This window comes from Dioscorea cayenensis, chromosome 10, assembly GCF_009730915.1.
Source record: "Dioscorea cayenensis subsp. rotundata cultivar TDr96_F1 chromosome 10, TDr96_F1_v2_PseudoChromosome.rev07_lg8_w22 25.fasta, whole genome shotgun sequence".
Lineage (NCBI taxonomy): Eukaryota > Viridiplantae > Streptophyta > Magnoliopsida > Dioscoreales > Dioscoreaceae > Dioscorea > Dioscorea cayenensis.
In genome coordinates, this window is record NC_052480.1 from 21,744,983 (window position 1) to 21,767,797 (window position 22,815).

General features: G+C 32.3%; 2 protein-coding genes across 3 annotated transcripts; one reads left to right on the plus strand and one right to left on the minus strand.

Moving 5' to 3' along the window:
- The first annotated feature begins 1,403 nt into the window (after positions 1-1,403).
- Positions 1,404-5,245, plus strand: LOC120270029. The gene is made up of 2 exons (XM_039277035.1): positions 1,404-1,519; positions 1,608-5,245. The coding sequence occupies exon 2, from the start codon at positions 4,419-4,421 to the stop codon at positions 4,992-4,994; it is 576 nt and encodes a 191-aa protein (XP_039132969.1). The 5' UTR covers positions 1,404-1,519; positions 1,608-4,418; the 3' UTR covers positions 4,995-5,245.
- A 1,087-nt stretch (positions 5,246-6,332) lies between these two features.
- Positions 6,333-11,793, minus strand: LOC120270601 (F-box only protein 6-like). 2 transcript variants are annotated; one of them, XM_039277655.1, is made up of 3 exons: positions 11,615-11,793; positions 6,970-8,237; positions 6,333-6,747 (listed from the first exon to the last, which is right to left on the minus strand). In XM_039277655.1, the coding sequence occupies exons 1-2, from the start codon at positions 11,689-11,691 to the stop codon at positions 6,995-6,997; spliced, it is 1,320 nt and encodes a 439-aa protein (XP_039133589.1). In that variant the 5' UTR covers positions 11,692-11,793; the 3' UTR covers positions 6,333-6,747; positions 6,970-6,994. The 2 variants fall into 2 exon arrangements, with proteins under 2 accessions (XP_039133589.1, XP_039133590.1); XM_039277656.1 differs by having other exon boundaries at positions 6,970-8,175; positions 11,615-11,768.
- Between the last annotated feature and the right edge of the window lie 11,022 nt (positions 11,794-22,815).

Consider the following 22,815-nt stretch of genomic DNA (forward strand, 5'->3'; position numbering starts at 1 on the left):
AATAGAAATGAGAGGCTACCATAAATTTGTTAATGGATAAGTTTCCAAGGAGCACAAATATTAGCAATATATTTTCTACAATATGAGCTGAAAATTATAAAAATAAGAGAATTATAATTAGCTGTAAATTTAAAATCAACCACACAAAAAATCATAGAATTTATAGAATTTTATAACAAGTAAATTATAAATTCTAAACCGTAATAAAGTTGACTTATAAATATTTATTTAAAATATTAAGATTAAAAAAACCACATAACTCGAATAATATCAATTAAATATATGCTAATATGTAAATATATTGTAAACATTTAATATGTAATATAAGATTATGGCCTTCTTTGAACGGCATCACTCCTGGTACACAAACTAGAGTATGTAGGAAACCAAACAAGGTGGTTTTCTTTTTGGATAAGATTTTCTTGCCCAAAAATACTTTTAAAATAAATTAAAGACTTTTTGGCCAACCTTTTAGACATTTAGATTGACTTTTATTAGGATGAGAAACTCTAAAATAAAAAAATAAATAAACAAATCCTTGTCAAAGAAGTTAGTGAGAGTGACTTTTTAAAAAAAAAAACTTCTAAAAAAGAATTTTCTTTTTTCTTTGGACAAAAATACATTCTAAAAATTTTATAAATTATATCTCAAGTCAATAATACATATTTAATATCCTCCTCCAAACTTAAAAAATAAAAGCACATTTTTCACAAACCAAGCCAAACCAATCCAAATAGTCCTATATAAATCATATATTTACTTCCTCCCACATTTGCTTTTCAAAATTTTGAGTCACAACTACAATAAAATAAATCTATATATTAAAAATATAATTATCTATACAACTATTGTAATTATTATTTTACACCTAACAAAAATACTTCAAAAAAATTTTTCAATGTGTAAAGACATCAATTTGCATGAGTTTGTATGATAGGAACAAACTTTATTTAACTATATGTGTTAATTTTGGTTTATATAAATATATAAACATAGGTATAAATCAAATATAAGTTTAGGGAAAAAAAAAAAGAAGAATAAACTTGAAAATCATGCCATCAAAATTCTCAACTTTCAAAAGCTAACCAAATTGAAAAAGGCAACTGCTTTTCTTTTCCTAAGAAAGAAATTATTATTATTATTATTATTATTATTTTATTTTATTTTTTTGACTTCTTAGCAAAATAAGGATAGCCTTATGGACCACCATCCAATTCACCCAACAACTTATAAAGTTAGAAGTCTCATTTACAACATGATTCATGCATTCAATTTTTCTAAGACAGAAGAAAACACTGATGGAAGACCTTACTATATTTTTCTAGAGATTAACTAGGTGCAAGTCAAGAAATCCTACGCCACCAAATTTTAAAAAATTAAAATACATGATTATCAAATACAGACGCACACACACAGAGCCTAAGTTTCCATGCCATCAACTTGGACTAAAACCTTAAGGCTTTGCTTGGATGAGGTGAAAAAGAGTTTTGTAGAGGAGGGTAAAGTATAGTAAAATAAGGTAAAAGAAGATTCTAAGTTATACCTTGTTTGGATTGAAGGTAAGGTAAATAGAGGTTTGTTATGACTAATGAGTATATGATAACCAGAGATGATCCCGAGGCAGAAGGATATGTTAGGACTCATGGGGATGTGATTATGAGAGCTAATCACAAGGCACAAAGAGATATAAAAAGGAAGTAAGGCTTGGAAAAGAAGGGAGAGAAGAAGAAAGTCGAAGCTTGGGCCTGATTGAGCTTTCCGGTGATCGTCTCCGGTGACCTCGACAGAAGGGAAGGCATTCCCATTTATCTTACTGTTTTTCTACTTGTTTCTATCCGATATACAGCATTGTGAGCTTAATTTCTGCATCTGAATTACAGTTTCAGTATTATTACTTGTTGATTGTTGTGTAGTGGAACACTATCATTCTGAGATAGATTACTCTGGTATTTTCATTTGATTTGATGAACTGTGGGTGTATTTTAATCATCTGGATTGAGATCTAGATAGAATTCTCAGATCTATCACTATATTGAAGAGTTCATCTCAATTCTATTGTGATATTCTGCTTGGAAGTTGGAGAATTACTCTGGTTATTGATTGTTGCATTGATTGAGCCATAATTCATTACATATTTTGGTGCTTTCATTGAGAGCCATATTCCCTCCATGGCTAAATCATTGGAATTGCAAGACCTAGAGGCTAAGGTAAACACACTCTATGCAAGGGTTTGTGCAAGGTGGATCCAAATCGAAGAAAGATGGATTCAAGGTGAAGAAAGACTCACAAGATTGGAAAGATCTGTCACTACTGATTCTGAATTTTTTAGAGCTTCATGATTTGTTTGTAATTTGCCTGATGCCCAAGTTGGTACAGTTGGTTGTCTCTCATCTATGTGTCTAACGTCACCCATCAACTGTTTGATGAAATTCTCCACTGAACTAATTGACGTAGTCAAGGGTGATGAGCAACATGAATGGACCCATTTCGACAAGATCAATGCTTCATTGAAGACGTTTAGCTATGGGCTTAACCTGGACCATTGTGACCCTGTGTTGGTTATTGAGGCAATGTGCAATGAGGTGTACCAGAGCATGTCTACCTTATAGCTTGATGAATTTGTTTCTGAATTTATAACTCCTTTTACTAAAATTGGTGTCGTGAACCAAAGAATGGAAGCAACATATGAGATGTTACTGGATGTATTTGCCAGGCCCAACTAAGTGTAAGTGTTGGGGATGTAATTGGCAATCAGATAATCTCAAGGTCTGCAGAAACATTGGCTAACATGTGGCACTGTCTTTCTACTGTGGTGTGGTTACTGAATTTGCTAATGTGAGGCATCAGCTTGAAGTCTTGGAAGACAAGCTTGATGAAATGATTCAACCTCATCTATCGGATGCTCTATCAAATCACTAAGAGATTGTTGGGAATGTTCTGATCACAGATACTGGCCAGGATGAGGCAGGACATGATTATGTGGTGATTGCAGCTATTGCAAAAGCATTAATGGATAGGTTTGGCCAGTTTGATTTTTTGCTTGAATCTCATAGAATATGGGTTGTAATGGATCAGAAGGGGGCTTGTCAGAAGTGTTCTATTCCAAAGGTTCTTGCTTTGATGCTGAATCTATACACGTCGTCAGATAAGAAGAAAAGGAAAATGCAAGGGACATTCATGTTGTATTCTGTTATTGCCTTGCTAAATGTTGCAGTGAAATCAATTAAATTTGACATGTTGGATAATTTTTATGATATTGCAAATGAAAAGGAAACTCTTGGCCACCTCTTTGGTCCATATGCCGACACTGCAGCCATAGTCTTCCAATGAAGCAATGCCTGTTAAAAATGATTTTGCTTGCATTGAAGAAGCTGTGAAGAATGCTACTGTTGAAGATACTATTAAGCAAATCTTCAATTATTTTGAACTTGATCATCTTTCACCAAGAAGAGTAGACCTACTGCTCAAGCATTTTATCCTCCATGGTTGTGAAATATGGTTGAAATCAATTTTCTCAGTCAAAGAATTTAAATCTCTTGGTTATGGAAATTTCCTTGAATCCCTAGAAAAACATTCTCCTTTGCTTCATCTTGAGGTATTTAACTTGGTGAGAAATTTTTGCAACATCTCTACTTTTGAAGTTTCAATGATCAAAAAACAATTAGTATCAATGTAATCACAAGCTGAGAAGAACTATGGGAAAGGAATTGGTTTGACTGGGCAATGTATTTCCAATATCCTAAAGAGGTCATTTCTATCTATTTGTTTTTATGGAACTTGAAAGAGTCTTTGCAGTTCTCACCAAGGGATAAAGGCATTTTGATGCTTCCAGTTGTATTCATTTTTCTGCGTCACTTTTGGAGAGTTCCTTTAATAAAAACTCATCGTCTTACTCGAAGAATAACTCAAGTCTTGCTTCTCTGATTACTACTGAATTAGACCAAATGGCATGCTCCCTTGGTTCTGTCACTTCCAAAGATGCAATGGAATGCTTACTTAAAGCTCCGATTTTGTTAGATCTAAGATTGTGGTCACACTAGGATATTTTATTTGCTTCATCACTGCGTCTTCTTTTAGCATGGTTGTTAAATGAAGGTTCTACCAAGGAACTATCATGTTTAGTGACTAGTGATGGAAGAATAATTAGAATTGAAGAACCAACCAGTTTTGATGATTTCTTTGAGGCAACAATTCAGGTTTCATCATTCAAAGTTGCAATAAAGTTATTATCTCTGATCTGTAAGTATGAAGGATCAAATAATGTTCCGCTGTTTTTTCTAAATTTCTATGCCCGTAGAGCAATTGAAGTCATCATACAAAAGTATGTTGATCATGATGAAGCAAATAGTCATTGCAGAGCTCCTGGACATAGAAATTTTGGGGAATTTTTTGTTAATAAAGCTGAACATTACAAGTGCATGCAAGTTAATGAGCACATCATGATACATGAAATTGGGCTGTTACTTGGAATAGTGGGATGGATCAAAGATTATCAGGCCTTTGGTGCGTCCTCATATGAACCTATACATACTGGAACTGATGCAAATGTCTGGCATAAGCAAGGCACAAATCAAAATGTCTCCACTGATGATGGCATGCGTTGCCAGAATCGGGAAAAGACTGCATTGAATGTTCCTGTCAATACTACTATTGCTATTGTCAACAATTTTGCCATCGGCCCAGCTGCCATGGCATTCCTTGATCTGCAAAATTATATTGTTGGTGCATGGAACTATATGAAGAAATACATTGAGGCTAGCTCAACTCAAGAGTATCTCCACTCTGACCTTGAGGACAAGGTCAAGTTTGATGGGTGGGGTAATGTTATGACTAATGAGTATATGATAACAAGAGATGATCCCGAGGCAGAAGGATATGTTAGGACTCATGGGGATGTGATTATGACAGCTAATCACAAGGCACAAAGAGATAAAAAAGGAAGTAAGGGCTCGGAAAAGAAGGGAGAGAAGAAGAAAGTAGATGCTTGGGCCTGATTGAGCTTTCCGGTGATCGTCTCCAGTGACCTCGACAGGAGGGAAGGCATTCCCATTTATCTTACTGTTTTTTTACCTGTTTCTGTCCGATATACAGCACTTTGAGCATAATTTCTGCATCTGAATTACAGTTTCAGTATTATTACTTGTTGATTGTTGTGTAGTGGAACACTATCATTCTGAGATAGATTACTCTGGTATTTTCATTTGATTTGATGAACTATGGGTGTATTTTAATCATTTGGATTGAGATCTAGATAGAATTCTCAAATCTATCACTGTATTGAAGAGTTCATCTCAATTCTCAATTCTATTGTGATATTACAAAGTTATCAAACCTTCTCGTGTTTGGATTGAAGGTAATAAAAGGTAAGATTTTATATTAATATTACTAAAATACCTTTAAAAATATAAATTATATTTTATGCTAATTTTATACATTATTTTTGTAAATTTAATGTTTTTATTTAACAATTTGCAATATTTTACTATTTTATTCCAATGCCCAGAACAACTAAAACCTAAATTTTTATGTAAGACATGTATGTAATTATCTAAATTTAATAAAAGTATTTTTGTCTTGTAACCCCAAATACTATCCTTCATTTTACCCTGGATCCAAACATGAGTTGGTTCATAACTCTACCTTACAAAAACCCCCCAAAAACCTCCTCCCTGGCAAGGCCAAAGTAACTAGTTGGATTTCATTCATATCATATGCCCCAACAACCTCTGGGACTGATTCAATATGCTTTATTCAAATCAATTGCATTCATCTCACTTTCACTTTTTTTGAATGCTAATATATGAACAATACTTAAAACAACACAGCCTATAACTTCCAAAAGAAAAATACCAATGAACCAATACATCCCAATAAATCCTGATGGACAGCTTCATCACTCTACTACACACACTTCCAGTGAAGAAAAAAAGATATCTACTCTATTTGTGAAGGAAGTGGAACAAAGATTAATTAGGCAAAAGTTTGATCAAACAATTTAATGGGGAATTATTACCCCACCAAATTTCCAACTGTCAGACCAGACAAAACATTTTAAATAACTTAGAACAGAAATAACTTCATGATGAGAATACAAAGTATTTACTAAAGCCCAGTCTTCCCAACTTGACTCTTCTCTCAGATTCAGTCAAAACAGAAGGGACTTTCACATTTACAAAAGCCGTCATTCTTCTCAAAGTAATCATAAAGGTTTCTCTACAGCATTGCTGCTTATTGTTTCAATAGAAACTCAAACATATTTTCAAGAGAGCTTGCATAAAAGACTTCTTTCTGTTTTTTTTTTTTTTTTGTCGAGATATTAAGCAGCAACAAAATTAGAACCTATGCACAACTTCTAATATTTCAATAGCATCTCGTATAGTTGAAGACCAGAGAGATTCTCTATATTTACTAACAAGTAGCACCTGATAAATTAAAATCAATTGCAATCATGAAAACAACATCATAAAAACACACAAACTTTTATCGATGTTGATTCAAAGGTTTGTGATCAAGATATAGGGTTATTTTCGAGCTTAAACCTGGTTGTAAATCAGTCGTGACGTGTGCGCGACCATAATTCACAAAGAGTTACAAACGTAACACAGAATCCACCCATCAAGATCATACACGATAGGTATGCTTGTCAGTCTAAACTTCATATGAAACCATACTAAAATAGAAAGCATGAGTAGCCCAATCATCAAGAGTTACCTTGCGCTGCACCAAATGTACCTGGCACTTTTTCCTCTGAAAACAAAAAATCCACATATCAGGGAAAAGAAAAGGCATAAGAACAATGGTGCCATTGGTGTGTTAATTTAATAAAACATTAGTTACATTGAGTGCTAGTTGAGAGCCTTTTTCTTACAGTAATCAAAAAGGTCAAGATTGTCTAATATTCCTTTGGGAAGAAAGGAGAGATATATAACAAAGGACAAGTGATTCAACAAGAAATGGAGAAGCTCCTACCTCGTTGAACAGGGCGAAAGAGCAGTCAGGCCAGAGCACTGGGAAAAGGATCAAACGCTGTGCCACATGTAAGTAAGAGCCTCTTCCTCCCACGAGAAATCTTGCAGTCCGGCAACCTCTGCCACTCCCTCTTTGATATATTATAGGTCACTACACGTGGCGTGGATAGACGTCTTGACCTACCAGATGTGACAAGGGAGAGCATGAGCAACTTCCTGTTGCCCAGGCATGTCATTTTAACGTGCTTTCCATAAAAATCTAAGCACCAGACGTTTGGCATTCTGTCAACCTCCTTCCACAAGAGAGTCATCTTCTGCAACTCCCATACACCAATGCAGGTGGCTGCGTTCTTGGACAGTAGTCCCACAAGCAAAACCTGATCTCCAGACGCAGCAAGCATGTGGTTTGTTACATGCTCTGGATACGGGATCAAGAACTGCCTCCAAGTGCAAGTTGCCACATCATAGCATAGAACACCACCCGGGTCAACACACATGAAGTACAGCATGCTGCCAATGGACACAGTCTGTGACCTGAAATTCAAATAGAGTGGCAGCTTGATGCTTGGAGGCAAGTTCCCAGAGCAGCTCCAACTGTTCTGCATTGAATCATAGACCTGATAATTTCCATTATCATCCAACCACATTATTTTATAACCAGAATCTGCAGTCTTCCCGTTTAAAATCATCCCAACAGCCATATTCAAGTGGGCCTTAACTTGTATTGAAGGTAGTTCCTTGAAGGAACAATTGAGTGGATTACAAACATAGAAATTCCTATGACTGAGATCCATGAAGCAGATGAGACCACCAGCTGAAGCCACAGGAAAGAATGTCATCCATGATGGTAGGGATGGGATGGAGGAATGATACCATTTCTTCATAGAAGGGTCATACATGGCTCTAACGTTCACATTTTCATATGTTGTGGTTGTATAGAACCATGGATGCGCACGTGGAACCTCTGCGTATTGTTGTGAGAAGCTGGCTGAGGTAATCAAGGAATTCCACCTACTACATACCAAGCGAAACCGGAAGATTGTAGCAACAGGAAGCCGTGCTACAACAGCTTCCACAAGATCTTCAGGCAGATCTTTCCAGATTTGTTGTTCCATGATATCTCCTTTCTGACGGCTCTTCTCTCTGCGACATTTCTTGGTGGGAGGAGACTTATTGGTTTCCACGATCTTTAGAGGCCCAGATTTTCCTTCAACAAAATTGCAGAAGTCATGCTCCATGGTGCTGTTGCCAAAATCAAGAATACAGCATCTGTGGCGAAGAGAGAGTTTTTAAGGGAGATGTTGTTTACTTACCTAGCTCGTCAATTTCTAATAAATCCTTCACAGATTATATTCAAGATATCTAAGAACCAAAAAATAATTAATGAAGCTACTTGCATAATATATGACTGTAAGCTCAATGCATAACAATCTCATGCCTGAATCTCATGTTTCCATCAAAAAATAAAATAAAATAAATAAAAAACAACGGAAGATTCTTTTGCACCTATTACCACTTAAACAATACCCAAAACTCAAACATGAAACTGAATCACAATAAACAACAAACAATATAAAAAGCGACGAGGAAGAATATCTAATGAGAGTCATGAGTCAGAGAGCACTTGTTTTATTTCAAAATTTATTAGACTTCCACTCCACCCCAAAAAAATAAAAGCAAAAATGCAATTCCTCAAAGCAAAGAGCTGTGATATTAAATAACCATTCAATCTCCATCTATGAATTCAATATTAACCACATCTACTTTTAAGAGTGATTTCAAGGGAAGGGCTTCAGGGACGCAATTATTGTGGTTACTCAAAGATGACCCCTTAGTTTGATATAAGCAAAAACATGTCTGCAGAAAGAAGGTAATATCTGAAATCCAGATACCATAATGACTATAACGAGATCACAAAAAGATCAGTAGGCTAAAACCAATGGTCCTAACACTAGCAGAATTGCAAATGACTGACAGAGGAATCAAGCACTTCTATAGAGGCAAAATAAATTGCACTTCAGATTGGAATTCTTATACTACTAACAGGCAATACTGCTCATATGCTGGGGACAAGGCAAACAGTAATGCCAAGAAAGTTTAGCCTTGGAATGTTCACCAACAATGGCTTCACATAAACCCTGCACCCACTAGTACTCTTTCTCTATATCTGCACCATTTTTAATTCATTGCCGGTCTGTAGTCCAAAACTAAATTAAGCTCAGAAGAACTTGAAGACAATTGGCAATAGTCTCAAGGTTTCACACAATGAAGCTGAGGCCAAGGCATTAATTGAGGCGGCTACAATTAGCCTGACAGGGAAATTCGATTGGGGTTGGAAAAATTTGAAGCTAGGTTAGAGTTTTGGAGTTCAAATTTTTTTTGGGGTGAACTTTTGTCTGAGGTTGACCAAGCTTTGACATAAATAATAATACTTAATATAAATATTTCAAAATTAATATTATCTTCTCATAATGAAAGATGGGTTTTATTTTTATTAGTATTTTTAATATTTTTTTTTTATAAACTTATTTAAATCTTGCAGACAAAGTTATTGTTATTTCAAATTGGAGCTTTGGTTGAAGGTGACAACCGAACACCACCTAACTGATTTCTCTTCTAGATTTATTTTCCATCTACCAAAAAAACAGTGTCCAACAGCCTCAAATTCAAATCATCTAAGAAACCATCAATAGTGACCTGTAGTACTAAGTAAAAGTTTGAAATTGAGTTCACATTGGAATGCTTTTGAAACAGGTAATCCGGCAATAGATCCTATGCGGAGGTTATTAGTAAAAAGCCCAAAGCTAAGCTAACTTAGCTGATCAAAACACTGCTCTACATTAGTCACTCCGGTAGAATTTATACATATATATATATTTGACACCTTAACAAGTAAGGTTTGAGTTTAAAGTTTAAGATCATTTGAGATATATATTTACTCATCCACAGAGTTATGACACATTTATCACAGTAATCTGCATATAGTTGAGGTTTATCATGTCCAAGTCGTTAAAAGAAGAAAAACAAGCTGACACCATCAAGACAGCTAGTATTTGAACCCAAAAGTAAAAATAACATGCATCATAAATAATACGCTCCAAGAGCCTTTTTTTAAATATAGAAAACAGCTACTAATTTTACAAATTAAACCTAAGTGTGGTAAGAGGATAACATTCAGCAGAACATTGGATATACTAGCTTAAGAAGATTAGGAGGTAAGCCTTATTTCATGACAGCAATAATAATAGTTGGACAGCGATAATAATAGTTGTTTCTATTTTATAAACTAATTGCCTACCAAGGAGGAAAAGATAAACAAGCCAACATTTGAGATTCCGGACAAATAAAGAAACCTACTTTGTACAGTTTTACCATATTAGATAATTCAAACAGCAACGCAAAAGAAAACTCCAAGTCTCCAAAATCCAAAGATAAAACTAACAATATGGAGCTGACACAACCACCAAATTTAAATAACTTTTGCAAAGGCAAATGCACCAAAAATTGTGATCCAAATTTAACTCATCATATACTGAAAGAATCTATGCTCAGTAGCTTTTTAACAAATAACTTAATTGTCATTTTCTCTTTCACTCCAAAGAATTCCACACAAAATTCAGCATTGCACTGATCAACAAGTCAAATACTCATACCATGGTATACACTACAATACATCTAGGACAAGACTTTGGGTATATCAGTCAAACTGGTCAATTTTAACTGATGGAGATCGCTTCAAAATCTGGATCACATGAATTCACTTCCAAATTGGAGGTTTGGTCAACAACAAAAACGACTTAAACTGGAAAAACGTCTGAACAAAAATGGTAATTTAACAACAATATCTTCAAAATGAAGCAAGACTGAAGTGACCCAAATAGCACCATGAAAGTCAACCATTTCTTCTCAATAAGCTCATTGAATTTCTATAGCACCTTTTCCAATAATGTATTAGCCAACAAGATCATAAAAAAATCACAAATTATATTACACAATTTCTGAAGAAAATATAACGCTGCATACTTCAAAAGGCATAAATTTGCAAAACTTTTTGCTATACACCTAATGTACATAGCAAAATCAATCAATACAAAAAGATATAACTAATTTAGCTTCCAAAGTCCAAACAAACACCTGTCATGTCTATAAAAAATTTTCTTCAATCTGAATTACAAAATCTTCACCAATACATCATGTAATGGTTTACCCAGATTTATATACTATAATTAGATAACAAAATAAATCAACATTCAGACCAAAAAAATACATTTTAAAATAATTAATCAGGTAAATAGAGTCATAAAACACAAAGTCCTGGCTAATTTGACAAAATAATTGAAATTTTCTAAAACGAACTCAAAGAAAAAAATTGGAAAATAGAATCAAGGATCAAAAACAAAACCCCCAATCAACCACGAGAAACGCAAGAAAACATATATTCACCCCAAAAATGATAATCGAAGAAGCCATCGAAGCCCTAGGAACCATCACCTCAAGAAAAATTCCAAGACAAACAAACGAAACAAGAGAAGATAGCAAAGAAATCAAGAAATCCAAACAATTACAATTCACAGATCTCTAAATCGATCAAAATCTCCAAAAAAAAAAATCAGAGAAACAAAGAGATAAGAATTGAGAGAAGATACCTTTCATCGCGATCGAGGCTATGAGGACCGCAGAGCTCCCAGAGCTCCTCGACCTGGCCGATCAGCTGCCTCAGCATCGCCACCCACCTTCCATCCACCGCCGATGCCGCCGCCGCCGCCGTGGGCCAAGCTCGGTAAATCTCCGGCGAGGACCTCGTCTGGATCACACGTCAGCAAAGCGAGGTTGGGAAGGGGGTTAATATAGTGATGGGATTTGGAAAGTGGGCTCGCTGATGAGGATATTTACGGATGATGCCATTGAGAATCTTGGTTGGTCTCTTCGTTGAGGTTTTTGTTTTTTGGGGTTTGATCTTCTCTAGCTTTCTATCTTCAACCATGTCCTTTTTCGTAAATTTGCTTCCCTCTTATTGTATAATCTCGAATTTGCCATTTTCTTTTTTTTTATATTATTTATTTTAAAGATAATGATTATTTTTTCTCTCTCTTTGAAAATTTTAATTATATATACTCACACACAATATTGCCTCGTGTAATACCCAAAGGTAAAAAAGTAATTAAAACTAATGGTCTTTCGGTCAATTGAGATCGATTCTTTACGTGGGGTATTCATTTCAGAGAAGACACAGGATCAAACCTCATGTCCTATGCAAAGTGAGAGCACTTGGGTCAGTGTTGAGTCTTGCTCCCACACGCAGCGTCCCCAGGGTTGGTCATTTGTCGCCTTTCTCAAAAAAATAATAATAATTGAGGGAAGAGAAATAATAACTTAAACTCATATTAAAAAATCATTTATTTTAAATTTTTTTTTTTCAAAAGCGACAAGTGATGTATATATTAGGGGCATACAGCCTGAAAATTAATCATCCAACATACACACTGTCAGTCAAGGATGAGATGTGTGGACTATGAATATACACCTGATGACCTGTTACCATTATTGCTTCCAATGAGTCTTGAATTTGAAACCTTTTTTATTGCCTCACTTTTGTTTTAAATTTTTTTTTAATAAATAACTTGAAAATTCATACAGGTTGTTTATGATTGATTATAGGATATTATACTAAATTATTAAATTTATTGAAAAATGATATTTTATCTTTTATTTAAATATTTTGAAATTTTTATTCTCAATTGTCTTTGTTCAGCAAACAGATAAAGTATATATATGTTCCATGATAAGAATAAAAGTGCATAACCAGCATAAAGCTCTATATGAAAACTACATGTTTAGAGATATAAATAAAATATATATATAAAATATGTTTCACCTTTTTTATTTACTATGAAACTATAATATGTATTCATATAGACTCAAGGTATATTTATTTATATATATTATTCTATGATAACCATGCAAAAATTAAATAAGCAAAATGACCTCAAGGTCTTAATTTGCCTCTATTTTTCTTTATGAAATGGGGAAAAAAATTTATAATGATACAAGTATATTTTTCAAACTAATCAAAAATTCAAATAATTTTTTACACTAATAAAAATTCCACCCCATTGTTAACAATAAAATGATGATCAAAATTGTTATTTTTAATATTAATAATTAAAATTAACATTTGGACATGTTTTAAGATGAACAGTGAAGTTTGACCTAACTAAGATTTTTGGAATGGCATTTTGGAAAATAAGTAGAATATAAAGGGCTTTATTGTCCAAGAAGCGTCCAACAAGAAGAGAGGCATATTCTTGCTCGCCCGTTCTTTCAGAACAAAGTACTGTACAATTACCATTTTGCCATCCTTATCATGATCTAATCGTTTGGTCAGGGCTCCGCGATCTCCGGCTCTGATGTTTCACACGTGTACCACCATAAGGACGGTTAGGATTCTGTTTCGCGTCGCTTTCAGAGCATCATGCCATCATAACCGTTCGATTTCCTTGAGATAAGGTCTTGTGGATGTGTACAAATTTTCCGGTGATAATACCGCTTTAAATTTATTTAATTATTACTTTAAAAATTAAGGTGTAATTATTTTAAAGTCCCTAAAACGTTTTCAACTTCTCTATAGTTCCCTTGTACTTATCTACCCCTGTAAAACCCATTTGGGAATTATTTTACAGAAACCAAGTGTTCTGTTTTTTTTATACCCTAAATATAGGGTCATAAAAATAAATTAAAAAATTAGAGGGAAATAAGAAAAATAAAAAAATTATGGATTTTCATTATCACCCATTAAATAAACGAGTGTTCATAGAGAAAAATATATGACAAATTTATAAAATTTTTAAAACAAAATATCTGCAACTAAAGTGAGAGAAATAACCAACCATCTTTTGATTAATCAACACCAAATTTTTTGTATAGATATTTGTATTCTACTAAGAAAATAAGTTCGAATCTCAACTCACTCGACGTGAAAGGACGAATGTGTTAAAAATATTAAAATATTAACTCTACATTTATGTATGTCTACTTTATTAAAAAAAATATACAATAAAAAAAAATAATAGTGATAAAATGAAATCACGAAAATTTCCTGTTTATTACTTCAACAAAAATATATTGTGGATAAAAAAATATATATAAAAAATTAGTGGAATGTAAAGAAAAATATGTGGGGCCAAGTACATTTAGAGAAGAGTAAACAAATTGGTGAATTGATAATAAAATATACTATGTTTCATTTTTAAAGAGCTAAACTTAAATAATGAAGTACTTGAAATGAAATGAATTTTATTGTGAAAAAAATAATGAATATTTCCACCTAAATAACATCAAATTGAACATATATATATATATATATATATATATATATCTGTGTGTGTGGGTCCCATTAATGCAGGTGTGGAACTTTGGAAATGATTAATGGATATAAAAAAGAAAAAGGAAAAAGGAAAAAAAGGAAAACCGAAGATCATTGTCAAAACAAGTAATAATGAAAATTATTAAAAGAAAATAAAAGCTATCATTTCCTTTCATCATTTTCCTCCATTCATTGCGTGATTCAAAAAGTTCAAGAAAAAAAAAAGTTCATTATATCCAAATAAAATTAAATTGTTTTTATATTAGCCAAAATAAAAGATTTATGGTTGCTTTATTTCTCTAAAAGGGCCAATAATGGAAAACTTGCATCCCTAATAAGTGTTGATTTTTGTAGGAAATGAAAAAGAGTACACCAAAATGACATAGGCTCCATGACACTTCAACTAGAATTAAAATAATTAGAGGAAGTGGAAGGAAGAGATATTTTGTATATCACTTGAAAGAAGACTTCAACTTGATCTATAAAAAATTAATCAAAAAAAAAAATATTGATTTAAGCCTCTTAATTATCTAAATTTATTTGTTTTGGGCCTCCTACGGAACTCTATAAATTGCTTTAAAATAAAGTAATTATTTTATGTCATGTGACAACTAACGTAGATAGATTAATCACTTAAATACTACTCTATTGAAAAGTGAAAAAGCGAAGATAAATATTTCACAGTTGAACCATCCCAAGAGAATGGTATTTCATTTTGTTTCCAAGTCAAAAGTCGAGAGTTTCTCTCGACTCAATGGTTGATGATTTATGATTTATCCATATTTATTAAAAAATAAATTACAAATGAGAATATGAAAACAAATAATTATCGTATTTTGATGAGTGATGGTAATTTTAATCAAAATTAAATTTATTCTCTTAACATTGGTGGCTATAAGAAAACCATTAATAATTTAATACTCATACCTAATTCTGAGTTGAGGGGCGAATAAGGATATCATTGAATAAAAAAAAAGTGAGAATGTGAAAAATATTGATGGTCCTAAAAAAAAAAAAGCTGACTCAAGAGAAAGAAGGGTGAGAATAGGAAAACCATATGATGATAGCCTTGTTCTAAAAATGGATCAAAGTTAGAATGTCATAAAGCATTGATGGAGATGTAATAAATTATAATATTAATTAAGTGAATATAAATTGAAATGAACCCATAAGTACGTTAAATAAACCATTTTTGAATTTCACTATTAATAAAACAAATAGTTTGATGTGAAAAGAAGACTAAAGATGTACTATATATATAAATAAGACTAACTAGACCATGACTTTGGTTGCAATCTTCAAATTCCATTATTTAAAACTAAAGAAAGGGAAGAGGTAGAGATACTTAATTTGAATAGAAAGATTATGGGGGTGTCTAATTAATTAGTCTATAATTTTATATTTGGCCCTCAAACCCTAAAAAATAGATTACCTATATATATAGTCTACTAAATTTGTTTTTAATCCAAATCCTAACCTAATATATTCAAACTGTATGTTTGTTAAAAATAATTATGAATTCAAAATAAAATAAAAGTTAAGCGGCCTTTGGTCTAGTAGCACTAGCTCCACCATGAAAAGCTTGATCTGTGGTAGACTTATTGTTCTAGTTTGAAACAGGCTAAATGCCATGATAATAAAAATTCTCAGTTGCGAGTGTGGGTTTGCAACCCAATCTCTATATCGATTGGGTGACAACGCATGAGCGTGCCATAATTTTTTCTTGTACACACTCCTCTGATTGTATATGCACTTGTCCTTTGCATTTCGTCAGAAAAAATAATTACTTAAATAAAATAAAAGAATCTAGTCCATCTGATATATATATATATACATTTTATACCTAAATATTTAAAAATTTAGAGTTTATTATGTTATCACTATATTTATGTTTTTCTTAGGATTCTTTTTGATATAAACTATCATAAACTTTTTATTTTTAATAATATCTATATAAATTCTCAAAACCAAATAAACAAATTAAGAAGAAGAGCAAGTGACCTTATATAAGAATACATCAAAATGAATTATAGAAAGATGATGTGAAGGCCTAAAAATAAATAGTAATTAACAAAACAAATAAATATATAAATGAAAAGATGATGGATGGGAAAAACAAAGAAGAAGGTGGTCAATAATATAGTGCTATGACTAGTGCTAAGGTGGAAAAGAAAGAAAGAAGAGATGAATAATGATGGTGATGATGATGGTGGCCAATGCCCAAGAAGATAAGAGTTGGGAGGCATGAGTGCATCTCTTATTCTTTTGGCAATGTCTCTCATTATAACTTTCACTCATTAGCCAAGACCACCTTTTTTTTATTTTTATTTTTTTAATTTTTTTCTTTTCATTCCTTTGCATTGGAATATTACTTGATGACACATTCTCATTCTTTCTTCTCGCTTGTTTTTTCTCTAATAAAGTTTTATTGGATCTAAAGGTTCACTTCACACTTGACCTTTTTGTCCATCACTCATGCATGCTTTTGTTGTGTCATCTTGTTTGTGTCCAAGATTATGATTAAGGTTTCATGTCATATAATTTTGTTATATAAATCCATATATAATTAATACCAAACCTTTAAAAATTGTAAAAAAAAAAATTAAGAACAAATATTTGTAAAGTTCAATAATTAATAAATAATATGATTTTTTGATGAAGAAATTACAAACCGTAAATTCAGTTTATTTCATATCACTCATTATTAGAAGTTTATATATAATAAAGTACGATGATAAATTCTAATATAAACCACCTTCACTAACATGGAAAGACAATATCAACAAGGACCTATTTATTTAATAATGTGTTTATTAAAATATCTTATTTCATTTATTGGTGCATAAACAAAAATAAAAATAAGGGTTCGATTTCAAATAAATAATATGGGATACATTAGACAATAACAATATATATATATATAATAAAAATTAGGGTTCGATTTCAAATAAATAATATGGGATACATTAGACAATAACAATATATATATATATATCATAAGGTTTTGCAAGTTCTGTTTTTTTTTTTTTTAATCAAAAAGTGGTGTGGCGGTCTTCATCCTCACTTTTTGTCCATCACTCCTTGTTGCATTTTTGTTTATCTTTATGTTCAAAATTAACATTTCATTTAGAATTAATTCTTTATGTCATAAACTCTTCAATTAATTCAAGATCTTCTTATCTTATATATATATATATACACATATATGTCCATCACTCATTCATAGATTTGTGCCATGTTTATGTTCAAAATTAGTGCTTGATAGCATATAAATAATAAGCTTAAATACAAATCTTATTCTTAAAATGCATACTAAATAACAATAATTTTTGTTCTCCAAGATGTGTTAAAGTATTGATATCTAAAAATTAGTAAATTGATGTATGAAAATCAATCCATGTCAAGCAAACAAATTTGTGTCAAAGTTTTCAATCAATCCATAAAAAGAAGTGTTTTTGTTTGCAGGAAGTTGTCCTTCGTCATCATCAGCAAGTGAACAACCAAACTCACACTTTAAATCAAACTTTAATATGTCACTCTGCAAATGTGTCAGATAAATTGCTCATTCATTCAAATCATTCTCCTCCTCCTTCCATGCACCAAGTCATTATTTTTCTTCTGGCTTTCCAACAGCTTTAACCAAAAGGAATTTATTTCCCAATCTTTAACCTTAATAGCCTTGTCTATTATTAAGTCTCAAAAATGTTAATATTATACATATATATATATAATCATTATATGATGAATTTAACCTAGACCTGTTCAATGTCTGGGTTATCCCGAAGGCCCTCCCGAAAAATAGGAGGGCTTGGACAAAAAAAAAAACTCGTTTTAAAACCAGGTCGGGCTTGTTTTTCATCGTTAAAAATCAAGCACAGCCCGTCCCGAATTATAAAATATATTTATTAATTAGTTTTGTATATACTTATATATATAAGGGTTTGAATTGTCATTGATTATTTATTTATTATTTTTGTATATACTTATATAATATACATTTATTGTTGATTGCCATTGATTATAATAGTTTGAATTTTAGTTGTTGTAATTGAATAGATATTTGCATTTGGTATTTTAGTTTTTAAGTATTTTGTAGAACAATATTTGGTCATATTCACATATTAATATTAATATTATTTTTGGGTAGAGCCTCATGAATAGTTTGGGCTTGGCCGGGCCAACCCAAATCCGACGAGGTCATTAAATTTGGGCGGATTCTGGCAAAGGTTAAGGCCCAAATTTTTGGGCCGAGCCGGACTTGGACAAGCTTGAATTTTAGTAATTATGGACAAGGCCCAGCCGGGCCCATGGATAGGTCTAAATTTCAACCATTCAAATGTAAGTCAAAGAAGTGAGAATTAAATCCGATCCTGATCTTAAGAGAGGATATGTCAAAATTGGTAGATGTTACGTACTAATTGAATTGAGTATTGGTATGTAAACATGGTAACATTCTAAATTTAAAGATAAGAAGATAATATGATGCCGATCTTTACATATACATATACATATATATGCATCACTCTCATCATTGGCCCTGCCGGGCCAGCCCAGCCCGAAAAATATAGGCTTTAGCCCAGTCCAAGCCCAAATCCGACGAGCCTCATGAATAGTTTGGGCTTGGCCGGGCCAACCCAAATTTTGAATATGATGTCCATGGCCCAGCTCATGGCTTGGCTTTTTTTTCTATCAATTATTGGATCGGGCTAGGATCCTCGTTGGATTCGGCTCGAATCGGGCCGCTGTTATTTTTCTTTTTTAACTTTACTTAATTAATCTTTGTGATGATTTAAAAATTAAAAAAATAAAATAAAAATGAATAATTTTATTAATTGATTATTATTATTATTAAATTTCACTTGAGAAAAATATTGCAAAACTAAAATATGGGTAAATACCAACTAGGTTGAAGTTTACTCATTCTTTCATTATATATTTATTGTGATATTTTTAAAAAAATTATATTATTAATATTTAATAATAAATTTAATGGGTCAGCTCAGCTCATGGGTCAGCCTGTTGGATCAGCCCAAAAAATGTCCAAAAAAGTCGGCCCGGGGCCGAGCCCATCATTTAAAAATGATATCCATATTTAATTCAAGGTTTGTTTGGGTCGGGCTTTGACTGACCCGTCAAACATTAACTTTGGATTGGGTTTGGATTGGGCTTAGGCTGGCCTTGGGCCAAATGATAAGAGTGATAAATGCATAAAAATTTTAAATAACTTGTGTATAATATATATTGCTCTAATAAGGAAGTGTTTTTATATATTCTTTTATACTGTATTCCCAGCATATTCCTTTATCTAATTTTTTATAGTTAGGAAATCTATTATGAGTAGGAGATTCTCAGCATGGCTAAATTAGGCCTAATTTAATCCTCTTGTAATTGTATACAATGAAAGTATTGAATGAAGCTTGGTGGCTTTTGCTTTTTTCCAATATCGTTCCCTAAATTTTCCTATGGTTGTTTGGTCACCCGTATTTCAAATTACAATGTAAGTCAAATTACATGTAATTGAAATTAATGTATTTTGACTTACATTATGGTTGTTTGGTTATCTGTGAATAAAAATGTTGCATTAATTTTTCAAGTGTTTGGTTTTATGTAAATTGTGGATTAAAATCACTATGTAAAGTAAGTAGTGAGATTACCTTTTTTTTCAAAATATTTTATATTTTATAATTTTCTTTAATATTTCATTTAAAATCTACTTTATTTATTTAAGTTAATGTATTTTATTTATTTAAATGGATTTAAGTTAATAGATTTTACTTATTTAAAATCTATTTTATTTATTTAAATTAGTTATTCAAAATACTTGAATTTCACTTACTAATACGACCATCAATTTGTGCTTATCACTTGAGCATACTCACTTAAAATTAATCTTAAATTGGTCAAGTATTCCACTAATGTCATCTAAAACTCAATGAACTCAAATTCAATAAGTCATAATGTTCATAAAACAAGATATAAACTCAACAAATCATATTCAATAAGTCAACATGTTCATCAAACAAGTTGGAAACTCAACAACTCAAATTCAACAACCAACACCATTAAATTGTCAACATATTCATAAAACATAATATAGTTCAACAACTCCAAACAATAACAACAAACAAAAATAACACATGTCCATAAACTCAAAAACACACAAAATAAGAAAATCATAAGAGTAGATGATCTCACACCCCACCATCACGCCCCAACTTCCTAAGGAAACCATCCATCCAAAAGCATGGAAGGTAATGATCTTTGTTTATAAAAGCAGTTACCAGATTGTTCTGGGCATTCAAATGGTCATCTGCTAAACCAAGGTCAGACTTATTGTAATAGCCAATCAAAGTAATGACCTCATCATACAATCTCTTTCTCAATTGTACACCTTTGTCCGTCTCCGCATCACTTGCAAGCCTGTCCAATCTAATGGAGATTTTTTGCATGACTTTCAATTCTTGCTGCCTTATACATTTTGATCCCTTGTTTACTTCTTTAGTCTTCGCAGTGGACATTTTTGGTGTTTTCGCCAAAGAAGGTTGTGATTGTGCGAAGTCCCAATCATCCAACCCTTGTGGTTGATTGTCGGAATCTAATGTCGGCGGTGTTGATGGCATTTCCATGTGGACACCCAGACTTCTAGAGCTTTAAGATCCTGTTCTTACAAATGATCCCATTGCTTGATCGTTCCCATAAACAATAGCCATCTCCTCATAATTTGCAATAGGCTTATTGATGTAAACCACTTCAGTATGATGAGACTACAAAAAAAAAAACAAAGATAAGTAAATAGAGATAATGCACACAAATATCGATTACAAAAATAAAAAACAAATTTCAGATTACTTGTATGTATGTTCGGAATTTTTCAATGCCCATAATGATTTTCTTCTCTGAATCATCCCACAAAACTCAACTTAAACTCTTAAGCTTTTTTATTATTAGCCATATTTTCCTTACATGGTGGAGATGATTGATAACATGTGTATCACTTACAGCCATGTTAAACCTTGTACTAACAGCCCTCGCAGCTGCATTGATAGCAGTACTCTTGAAACTTTTGTCAGTTTTAAGACCAAGGTTTGCTTGCTCAACTAAGCATCTGAGTAAAAATGACGTCATGATCACTGTCCACCTAAAATTAGTTAGGCATCTCCTTCCAACACCTTCGCTTTCTTGGATCATTTCTACTGAGTCCATCTATTACATATAAAAAAGGCAATAAATTTATATTCATAAATGAAGAAGAAATAAATTAGAAAGAAAGGAAAAAAATTCAAAGACACAACCACATGAAGTTATATAGTGTCACATTAAACATACTTATATGTGGTGACAAAATTAACATAAAATTTCAAAGATGGAATACAAAATGCAACAACACAAAACAACCACATGAATAATAATTCTACAACAAAACCACAATGAAGTTATATAAAATGCAATAATAGGTGACATAATTAACTTAATTTTTTCATAAGATTGAATACAAAAATAATTCTACAACATACGAAGAAAAATACTATCTATTGTCCCACTTGTGTTTTAAATGAAAAGAATGGTCTAGATGTGAGAATTCTAAATCAATTATTCAAATTTCCAAATGCTCATTCCATGGTAGTACGCAATGAAAAATATCTATAATTAAATAGTTCTTTGTTATTTCATGGTGTGTGGGCTCTAAATTTCTTGAGATGATAGCGAACACCACTAAATGGTGATATAAAACCAGCTCTTATGAAATATCCTGCATCTACAAGGTAATACTTACCTACAAGGATATTTGTATGAGTTATTCCAATAGTCACAATAGAGTAATAATTTTAATTTTTATCAAATAGTAGTATACCTTCAGGCACTCTAAGCCCATCCTCTCTTTCTAAAGCATCACAAAGGACAAGTGCATCATGTGCTGAATTCTCCTAACCAACTAAAACATATGTAAATCTTAATTCAAAGTCAGCTGCAGCAAACACATTTTGAGTGGAATATGTTTTCTCCCATGGAAACGAGCTACAATTTCCTTAAGAACGGATGCATGGATATGTGTACCACCAAGTGCTCCTATGCAATCTTATTTATTAATAGACAAATATATTACGTATTGCATATAAATCTTTTTCCATAAAGTAGAGTAAATCAATATTTCCTTACCTTAAAATATGCATAAATCTTGGATCATGTGTAATGACTGAACTAGTAGTTGTGCGGGCCGGTTGGGTGAATTCACATCTGAAGCTCCCTATTGTGTATAATACATGTTTAAAATATCAACTACACCGGAATGTAAAAAATTTAGTCCAATCACCTTATTCCTCACATTATGACCAAGAATGTGAAGAAACATCGCTAGTTTCTCTTCAATGCTTATATGTACGGTGTTGCACAACAATCCTTTTGATTTCAATAAATCACATAACCCAAAAAATACAACCCTTTTCATCCCTAGATTTGTTATACTAGCCTCCTTCGATCTGTGTA